The sequence below is a fragment of the Coregonus clupeaformis genome, chromosome 2, assembly GCF_020615455.1.
Source record: "Coregonus clupeaformis isolate EN_2021a chromosome 2, ASM2061545v1, whole genome shotgun sequence".
NCBI lineage: Eukaryota > Metazoa > Chordata > Actinopteri > Salmoniformes > Salmonidae > Coregonus > Coregonus clupeaformis.
The window spans coordinates 10,957,327-10,967,856 of record NC_059193.1 but is presented as its reverse complement, the minus strand read 5'-3'; the positions used below and the strand labels follow the sequence as shown (position 1 = coordinate 10,967,856).

Sequence of the window (10,530 nt, the reverse complement as noted above, 5' to 3'; positions counted from 1 at the left end):
AAAACTCAACTCGTCGTGTTTGGAGGACAAAGAATGCTGAGTTGCATCCAAAGAACACCATACCTACTGTGAAGTATGGGGGTGGAAACATCATGCTTTGGGGCTGTTTTTCTGCAAAGGGACCAGGACGACTGATCCGTGTAAAGGAACGAATGAATGGGGCCATGTATCGTGAGATTTTGAGTGAAAACCTCCTTCCATCAGCAAGGGCATTGAAGATTAAGCGTGGCTGGGTCTTTCAGCATGACAATGATCCCAAACACACCGCCCGGGCAATGAAGGAGTGGCTTCGTAAGAAGCATTTCAAGGTCCTGGAGTGGCCTAGCCAGTCTCCTGATCTCAACCCCATAGAAAATCTTTGGAGGGGAGTTGAAAGTCTGTGTTGCCCAGTGACAGCCCCAAAACATCACTGCTCTAGAGGAGATCTGCATGGAGGAATGGGCCAAAATACCAGCAACAGTGTGTGAAAACCTTGTGAAGACTTACAGAAAACGTTTGACCTGTGTCATTGCCAACAAAGGGTATATAACAAAGTATTGAGAAACTTTTGTTATTGACCAAATACTTATTTTCCACCATAATTTGCAAATAAATTCATTAAAAATCCTACAATGTGATTTTCTGGATTTTTTTTTCTCATTTTGTCTGTCATAGTTGACGTGTACCTATGATGAAAATTACAGGCCTCTCTCATCTTTTTAAGTGGGAGAACTTGCACAATTGGTGGCTGACTAAATACTTTTTTTCCCCACTGTATGGCGCAAATTTGAGTTAGAACACATTGATAACTGTCAATATGATGTCTATAGATGAGGCATTTGTACAGTAGGTCATTTTTATTGTGAAGAATTGAAAAATATTGTCCATAAACACCTTATTCAACTTAACTCACCCTATATTATGTCTAAACAGTTAAGAGAATTCTATCCATTAATAGTGTATATTGCAATGCCTCAAATCATCCACAAACATAATCCATGTAAATTAGAGAACACATTCCTGTGAGTATTGACCTGATGTGGCCTCTCTTGTTCCATCAGAAGTACCTTCATTCTGTGCTACCTCGCCCTGACTTTTAGTCTGTGTGTGTTCCTGTTCCTGCAGGGTGTGTGTGACACTGTCCGTCTCCTCTCCATGGTTCTCCTCCTGTATGCAGGCTGCCTGGCTGATAGCCTGATCCACGAAGGAGGTGAGGGCGGCCAGCCCGATCAGGTACCCGTCCTCCCGATTCCCCTCGGCCCACGGGACGTTGTGCCTCAGCTGCACACTGCTGGGCGACGGGATGGTTTTCCCAAAGTCTATCATCCAGATGCTGGCCTTACTGGTCCAGTCGTGGACGAAGAGGAGCGAGCTGCCAATCACCTGCCAAGTGAACCAAAACATTACTGTATGACTAGTTCTGAGGCTAAATATGTTATTATGAAGTAGAGGGAGGGTCGACATGTTTAAGTGGTAAATATCAACTGACCTCGTGGGATTTGAAAAATGGGGATTCCTTCAGGGCTTCATCCAGAGCCTGAAGTCTGGAATGGTAGGCCTTCTAAGGGTGAGAACCAGGAAGGGAGAGTGCAGCGTGAAAAGGAGATATATTTCAGATACATTATTAGAGGTGTGTGAAACCTGTACATTGTATATAATGTAGGTGATGTTGATGGTAAATGACTTACCAGGATGTGTAGATGACTCTTGGTGAAGGAGAGGAGTGCCTCAGTGACCTGGGCTGGGGTGAGCATCTTCTTAAAGTCCCGCTTTACGCTACCATTCTCCATCTAACATGGACACACAGGGACAGACACAGACTAAGGCCTAGATTCAATCAGATCAAGTGTTAATCGGCGATGGAAATGCATTCAATCTGTCAAATCGGTGAGCAGCTGCTCTTGTGATCATTGTCATGAAGCCACACCCATCCCACTCACGTTAGAATTTCAGAATGAGAAAGTGTAGGCTATATAGAAATAATTATGCTCTAATTGAAAATCATTAAACGAAATAAAGAGGATTTCTATCATCCTAATGGAGGTGTAGATTACATCTCACATCCAGTGTTACAACTTGTAAACAAGGCTGCATGGTATTTCTCTTAATGCGACTCCGTGCAGCCAATGGCAATGTTTGCTTTAGGTATAATGTCAGGAGCCACTTGTGGATTTGACAGCTCTAACACAGTTCAACCTCCGACACCGTCAAAACATCAGCTATGCGGATGTTGGCTAAAGCGGAACTGATTGAATCGGGCCCTAAAACCCTGGGACAATTGTAGACCACCAACAGCATACATAACCACAGTGGGCGGCAAGTAGCTTAGTGGTTAAGAGCGTTGTGCCAGTAACCGAAAGGTCGCTGGTTCTAATCCCCGAGCCGACTAGGTGAAAAATCTGTCTGTGCCCTTGAGCAAGGCACTTAACCCTAATTGCTCCTGTAAGTCGCTCTGGATAAGAGCGTCTGCTAAAATGTAAAAAAATACATAACCCTAACATACAGTGGGGAGATTTTGCAGGTTTTCCTACTTACAAAGCATGTAGAGGTCTGTAAATTATATAATAGGTACACTTCAACTGTGAGAGACGGAATCTAAAACAAAAATCCAGAAAATCACATTGTATGATTTTTAAGTAATTAATTTGCATTTTATTGCATGACATAAGAATTTGATCACCTACCAACCAGTAAGAATTCCGGCTCTCACAGACCTGTTAGTTTTTCTTTAAGAAGCCCTCCTGTTCTCCACTCATTACCTGTATTAACTGCACCTGTTTGAACTCATTACCTGTATAAAAGACACCTGTCCACACACTCAATCAAACAGACTCCAACCTCTCCACAATGGCCAAGACCAGAGAGCTGTGTAAGGACATCAGGGATAAAATTGTAGACCTACACAAGGCTGGGATGGGCTACAGGACAATAGGCAAGCAGCTTGGTGTGAAGGCAACAACTGTTGGCGCAATTATTAGAAAATGGAAGAAGTTCAAGATGACGGTCAATCACCCACGGTCTGGGGCTCCATGCAAGATCTCACCTCGTGGGGCATCAATGATCATGAGAAAGGTGAGGGATCAGCCCAGAACTACACGGCAGGACCTGGTCAATGACCTGAAGAGAGCTGGGACCACAGTCTCAAAGAAAACCATTAGTAACACACTACGCCGTCATGGATTAAAATCCTGCAGCGCACGCAAGGTCCCCCTGCTCAAGCCAGCGCATGTCCAGGCCCGTCTGAAGTTTGCCAATGACCATCTGGATGATCCAGAGGAGGAATGGGAGAAGGTCATGTGGTCTGATGAGACAAAAATATAGCTTTTTGGTCTAAACTCCACTCGCTGTGTTTGGAGGAAGAACAAGGATGAGTACAACCCCAAGAACACCATCCCAACCGTGAAGCATGGAGGTGGAAATATCATTCTTTGGGGATGCTTTTCTGCAAAGGGGACAGGATGACTGCACCGTATTGAGGGGAGGATGGATGGGGCCATGTATCGCGAGATCTTGGCCAACAACCTCCTTCCCTCAGTAAGAGCATTGAAGATGGGTCATGGCAAGGTCTTCCAGCATGACAACGACCCGAAACACACAGCCAGGGCAACTAAGGAGTGGCTCCGTAAGAAGCATCTCAAGGTCCTGGAGTGGCCTAGCCAGTCTCCAGACCTGAACCCAATAGAAAATCTTTGGAGGGAGCTGAAAGTCCGTATTGCCCAGCGACAGCCCCGAAACCTGAAGGATCTGGAGAAGGTCTGTATGGAGGAGTGGGCCAAAATCCCTGCTGCAGTGTGTGCAAACCTGGTCAAGACCTACAGGAAACGTATGATCTCTGTAATTGCAAACAAAGGTTTCTGTACCAAATATTAAGTTCTGCTTTTCTGATGTATCAAATACTTATGTCATGCAATAAAATGCAAATTAATTACTTAAAAATCATACAATGTGATTTTCTGGATTTTTGTTTTAGATTCCGTCTCTCACAGTTGAAGTGTACCTATGATCAAAATTACAGACCTCTACATGCTTTGTAAGTAGGAAAACCTGCAAAATCGCCAGTGTATCAAATACTTCTTCTCCCCACTGTATATAACCCCAGCATATATAACCCCAGTATACATAACCCCAGCATACATAACCCCAGCATATATAACCCCAACATATATAACCCCAACATATATAACCCCAGTATACATAACCCCAGCATACATAACCCCAACATATATAACCCCAACATATATAACCCCAGCATATAACCCCAGCATATATAACCCCAACATATATAACCCCAGCATATATAACCCCAGCATATATAACCCCAGCATACATAACCCCAGCATATATAACCCCAGCATATATAACCCCAACATATATAACCCCAGCATATATAACCCCAACATATATAACCCCAGTATACATAACCCCAGCATATATAACCCGTATACATAACCCCAACATATATAACCCCAGCATATATAACCCCAACATATATAACCCCAACATATATAACCCCAGTATATATAACCCCAACATATATAACGCCAACATATATAACCCCAGTATACATAACCCCAGCATATATAACCCCATCATACATAACCCCAGTATACATAACCCCAGTATACATAACCCCAGCATATATAACCCCAGTATACATAACCCCAGTATACATAACCCCAGCATACATAACCCCAGTATACATAACCCCAGTATACATAACCCCAGCATACATAACCCCAGTATACATAACCCCAGTATACATAACCCCAGTATACAGTGCATTCAGAAAGTCTCCCATTCTTCTCTAGAGATCCTCTCAAACTATGTCAGGTTGGATGGGGAGCGTTGCTGCACAGCTATTTTCAGGTCTCTCCAGAGATGTTCGATCAGGTTCAAGTCTGTGCTCTGGCTGGGCCACTCAAGGACATTCAGAGACTTGTCCCGAAGCCACTCCTGCATTGTCTTGGCTGTGTGCTTAGGGTCATTGTCCTGTTGGAAGGTGAACCTTCACCCCAGTCTGAGGTCCTGAGCGCTCTGGAGCAGGTTTTCATCAAGGATCTCTCTGTACTTTGCTCCGTTCATCTTTCTCTCGATCCTGACTAGTCTCCCAGTCCCTGCCACTGAAAAACATCCCCACAGCATGATGCTGCCACCACCATGCTTCACCGTAGGGATGGTGCCAGGTTTGCATTCAGGCCACAGACGCTTGGCATTCAGGCCAAAGAGTTGAATCTTGGTTTCATCAGACCAGATAATCTTGTTTCTCATAGTCTGAGAGTCCTTTAGGTGCCTTTTGGCAAACTCCAAGCAGGCTGTCATGTGCCTTTTACTGAGGAGTGGCTTCCGTCTGGCCACTCTACCATAAAGGCCTGATTGGTGGAGTGCTGCAGAGATGTTTGTCCTTCTCGAAGGTTCTCCCATCTCCACAGAGGAACTCTGAAGCTCTTTCAAAGTGACCATCGGGTTCTTGGTCACCTCCCTGACCAAGGCCCTTCTCCCCCGATGGTTCTGTTTGGACGGGCGGCCAGCTCTAGGAAGAGTCTTGGTGGTTCCAAACTTTAAGAATGATGGAGGCCATTGTGTTCTTGGGGACCTTCAATGCTGAATAAATGTTTAGGTACCCTTCCCCATATTTGTGTCTCGACACAATCCTTTCTCTGAGCTCTACGGACAATTCCTTCGACCTCATGGCTTGGGTTTATGCTCTGACATGCACTGTCAACTGTGGGACCATATATAGACAGGTGTGTGCCTTTCCAAATCATGTCCAATCAATTGAATTGACCACAGGTGGACTTCAATCAAGTTGTAGAAACATCTCAAGGATGATCAATGGAAATAGGATGCACCTGAGCTCAATTTTGTGTCTCATAGCAAAGGGTCTGAATACTTATGTAAATGTGATATTTCCGTTTTTAATTTTTAATACATTTGCAAACATTTCTAAAAACCTGTTTTTGCTTTGTCATTATGGGGTATTGTGTCTAGATTGATGAGGAAAAAAACTATGTAATCCATTTTTGAATAAGGCTGTAACGCAACAAAATGTGGGAAAAGTCAAGGCCTCTGAATACTTTCCGAATGCACTGTATATAACCCCAGTATATATAATCCAGGGAGGTTAGTAGCCTGAGAGACAGAGGGGTCGAGAACAGTCAGGACTTTTAAAACATCAATGATGCAGTCAATAAATAAAGACTTTGGCAAAAAACTAGATTTTTGATCTGGATGCTGATGTTTATTTCCTTCCGTTATCATTTAGCCAATCAGAGGACAGCAGAGGTTTGGGCGTTGAAGCCGTGTCTCTCACCATGATGCCCTCAATCCTGAAGCCTAGTGTGGAGGTGGAGCTGGTGTTATCCCTCCACTGCAGGTAGCGCCACTTCGTCACGCCTCGCTGCTCATGTTCCTCCACCGTGGGAGCCGTCGGATCTACTTTTACCATCTTCTGGTACATATCAGTCCGCAGGGTGGGCTTGGTGTGTGATTTGGTTAATTCCTCCTCCTGGTATGTCCTGAGAGAAACCATTATGGGCAACAGTAGTTTATATTACACACAGTTACACACACACACCCGCACCAGCACCCACACACACACACACACACACACACACACACACACACACACACACACACACACACACACACACACACACACACCAGTGGTGGCTGGTGGCACTTTAAATGGGGAGGATGGGCTCACAGTAATGTCTGGAACGGAATTAATGGAATGCCTGGTATCAAACACATCAGACACCTGGTGTTCCATGTGTTTGATACAATTCCATTCACTCCATTCCTTCCATTATTTGAGCCGTCCTCCCTCACCAGACTCCTCTGATACACACACACACACGTTATGTTCTTCTGATCCCCATAAGAGATCATTTTCCTTGTTTAGGTCCCCACGAGGATAGAAGAACCAACCAACACACACACACACACACACACACACACACACACACACACACAGTACCTCACGCCCATCTTGCAGTCCATGATGACTGGGTTCTTCAGGCCACTCAGTAAATCCTCCAGGCGGATGTAACTGTTACCCCCCCTGGTGACCGACCCATGGTACTGCGGTACAAACGGACGGAGGGGGTCAACCATGAGGGCCTGCAGACACACAGCCTCCACCTCACTGAAACGCTTCAGCACCTCGCCCCCCTCACTCAGCTGGAAGTTACCTAGCAACACAGAGGCAGGGGAGAGATGTGATAGAGTGAGTTATACAGTACATATAAAGTGCTATAGAGATGTGTTTGTGTTGTTGAATGGACACATGCCTTGATGTCCTGCTAGCTGGACCCATGAGCTCTGCCGACGCACTGACCACTGTATCATCATCAGGAAGGTCCTCCAGGAGCGACACTGGCGTAAAGAGAATTTCCATTGTCAAATGCACTTTAAAATAGTCTACTTTCTATTATCTCTCTCCTTAGCTTCATAATGGGCAATGTGGAATAACTTGAGTCAAAATTCTGTAGGCTCACACTAAGGGGAGTGGGAAAACTCTGGTGGAACACCCATCACCCTCTGTCTCCGGTCTCCCCTATTTCCATCAGTAGGACCCATTCAAATCCTATTCAAATGTGCCCGGCTCAAGGCTCGCTTTCAAACTCATGCAAATCGCAGACAGCAGTTAGACAGAGGGGTTGAAAATGGGATGGAAATTACACACATTCTTTCATGGAGAATAAAGGCATCAATGGAAAAAATCGATACAGTTACATATATTTTGGACGATGTATTGTATCAATTTGATAATATCGCAATATTATTTTTGCTCTAGTTGGCGGTACCTGCACCAAAATAACAGTATTTTTCCTTCATAGCTTGTTCTCCATATTCTTTTTCAATATGGAGCCAATTTGTTTTCAGCACTTATATTTCCATGACTGATCAAAACTCGCAATCTTATGCTCTCTCTTGTCTCTCTGCAGCAGACATATGGTGAGCAATATGTTTGGACCATGGAATCTGAATAAAATCACAGAATTGAATTGCAATACATATAGAATGGTGAGAATCGCAATACATATCATATTGGCACCTAAGTATGGTGATAATATCGTATTGTGAGGACCCTGGCAATTCCCAGCCCTAATATTTACAGTGTAGGCCTACAGTGGAGGAAATCAGTGAGATATTGTCTATTTGAAATATTATCTCCAAAAGTATGGTGTATACTTTCTCTTTTCACATTCAGTTCTCAATCTCACCCTTCTCATGGTGCTCCTCTTGCTGGCAGTGTCCTCTCCTTCGCTGAAGACCTCATCGCTCTCTGCTGAGGAGCAGTTGAATGAGGAAGAGGAGGATGAGACAGAGGAGTGCATGAGCATCCTGGAGAGGATGGGATGGGGGGAAGCAGACCAGGGGGGTTCACTACAGCTCCCCTCAGAGCTCAGGCTGCTGGCACCTTCCTTCTCTCCATCCTTCCTTCTATCCCTGACACTTTCTCCTTCCGTCTTTCTATCCCCTGATCTTTCTCCTTTCATCTCTCTATCCCCTGTGCCCTCTCTGTCTATCTCTCTATCCCCTATCCTCTCTGTCTCTTTATCACCTGTCTGCTCTGCACTCTTCCTCTCCTCGCTCCTCTCATTCGGCACACCTCCATCTTGCATCCCCTCTTCCTCTTCCATCTTTCTCATCCTCCCTGACCCGCTCCATCTCTTTCTTCTCTCCATCTTTTCCCATCCCTCTGTCTTTGCTGCTGGCATGCTCCCTCCCAACCTCTCCCTCTTCCTCAGTCTCCATCTCTCCTTCACGCTCCTTCTGCTCATCCTTGAATCCTTTACTATTTCACTCGCTGACCCCTCCTCCTTCTCTACATGTTATTTTCCCCTCTCTTCTCCCCTTTCCCACACTCCACTGTCACATCTTTGAATATCCACCAAAAGGGCTTGAGTCACATGCAGTTCAGAGCCTGGTTCTGTGTCTCCCAGATGCCTGTATCTCTCTTCTGGTACTCCATCATGGTTTTGTAGTTCCAGACTGTTAGATGGTGAGTCCTGGCTAGAGAGAAGTTTGGTTTGGGGTTTCACCCCACTAAACACACTGGGTGTCCTGTCACCAATGGGCAGATGTTGGTCGACGTCATTCAAGAGTCCAAGAAATCCATCATCCTGTTCTTCATTCCCCAACTCTCCTTCTACCGTCTCCTTTTCTTTCTCCACATCCTTCATTTCATCCAGAGCTGGGGGTGTTGTGTTGTCCATCATTCCCAGGTGAAAGGGTGATATTCCAGGGGATGTAGTTATCCTGATAAATCCACTCCAATTGTTAGTAGGCCTAGTCCTCTTTGTGAGTGTTAGATAAGTCTCCTGAGTAGAGATTATATGTTCCATATGTGAAAACATATTTATAAAATCATATACAGCACAAAACACACAGGCAAATTAAGGTAGTTGAATGGTTAAGTCTAAAATTGTTAATGAAAAATTATTTCACTAACAAGAGACACATGAATAAGCTATAGCTACAACACTTTTTTTTAAAAACACGTACAGGACTGACAATGCAATGACAATGTCTATTTAGGTGTTGCAATAAGGATTTTGAAATACTGATAATAAAAGTTGCTTGCAGTAGCCTACCTTGTGCATCCAACAGCATCCCCTTGATACATTTGTGGAACCCTTTATGGACCCTAGGGGTTCATTTAGTCCGTAGAAATGACACCTGTACAGTAGGTAGACTGTAGTAGGATAGGATAAGCTCTGTCTCCCTGCGTTATCCCTGATGTGGTAGTATTTTGCATGATGTGATGCAACAACATTTTCAAAACATTGTGGTAAGTGAGTGAGTGTGACTGGCAGCATGGCAGTGAACTGCAGGTTGACAGGAGTGTCTCTTGTTTGTGTGTTTCTTAGGAAATGCATCTCCGTCATCTGAATAGGGTACTCTGTCTAGTATCCAAATACAGAGGGGTTTTACTAACAGGCCTATGCTACTATAGGACATTTTAAAACATCTTAGGTGGCTTCATTAATGACATAAAATCAAAAAGTATACGCTGCAATTTTTGGACAGATTGTGCTGTGAGCATGTTTTTGAGTGACAGACTGCGAAATGTAGGATGTAAATATACAAACACCAATAAAGACATTTGTAGTATTTATTACATGACAATGATGAGGAGAACATGGGAGACATAGGAATGTTTGTCAGTAACATTGCAAATATAAAGGCCGGCTCTAGCCTTTTGGGGGCCCTTCATCTCGTGGCAAAACATTTTAGTGGCCCCCCTCTTGATGGTGTTTTAAAGTAAATTTCTTGCAATTCTACACATTTCGCCATGGGGCGGAGAGAAAAAGTAGCCATTTGATAAGAAATGTCATGTCATTAGCGGCCGGGGCCCTAAGCGACCGCTTATGTCTCTTATGTCTGGAACCGGCCCTGCAAATATATGAAAATGAGGAAGGCACTTTGTTTGTGTTATCATCCACCCTGGATGTTTCATAATACTGAGATCATCTGATATAACCCTTACTCCATTTTTGCAAAACTGTAGGCTACAGTAAAATGGTCATCTTAGGTGGAGGCCTA

The 10,530-nt window shown here is 44.3% G+C and overlaps 1 protein-coding gene across 1 annotated transcript; it reads right to left on the bottom strand.

Annotated features, from left to right (window-relative positions):
* Positions 1-888: 888 nt before the first annotated feature.
* On the bottom strand, positions 889-9,200 carry LOC121535663 (inositol-trisphosphate 3-kinase B-like). Its single transcript, XM_045225478.1, has 6 exons — positions 9,056-9,200; positions 6,956-7,169; positions 6,290-6,494; positions 1,668-1,769; positions 1,469-1,540; positions 889-1,362 (listed from the first exon to the last, which is right to left on the bottom strand). Exons 1-6 carry the CDS (start codon positions 9,198-9,200, stop codon positions 985-987), a joined length of 1,116 nt encoding a protein of 371 aa, XP_045081413.1. The 3' UTR covers positions 889-984.
* Positions 9,201-10,530: the final 1,330 nt, after the last annotated feature.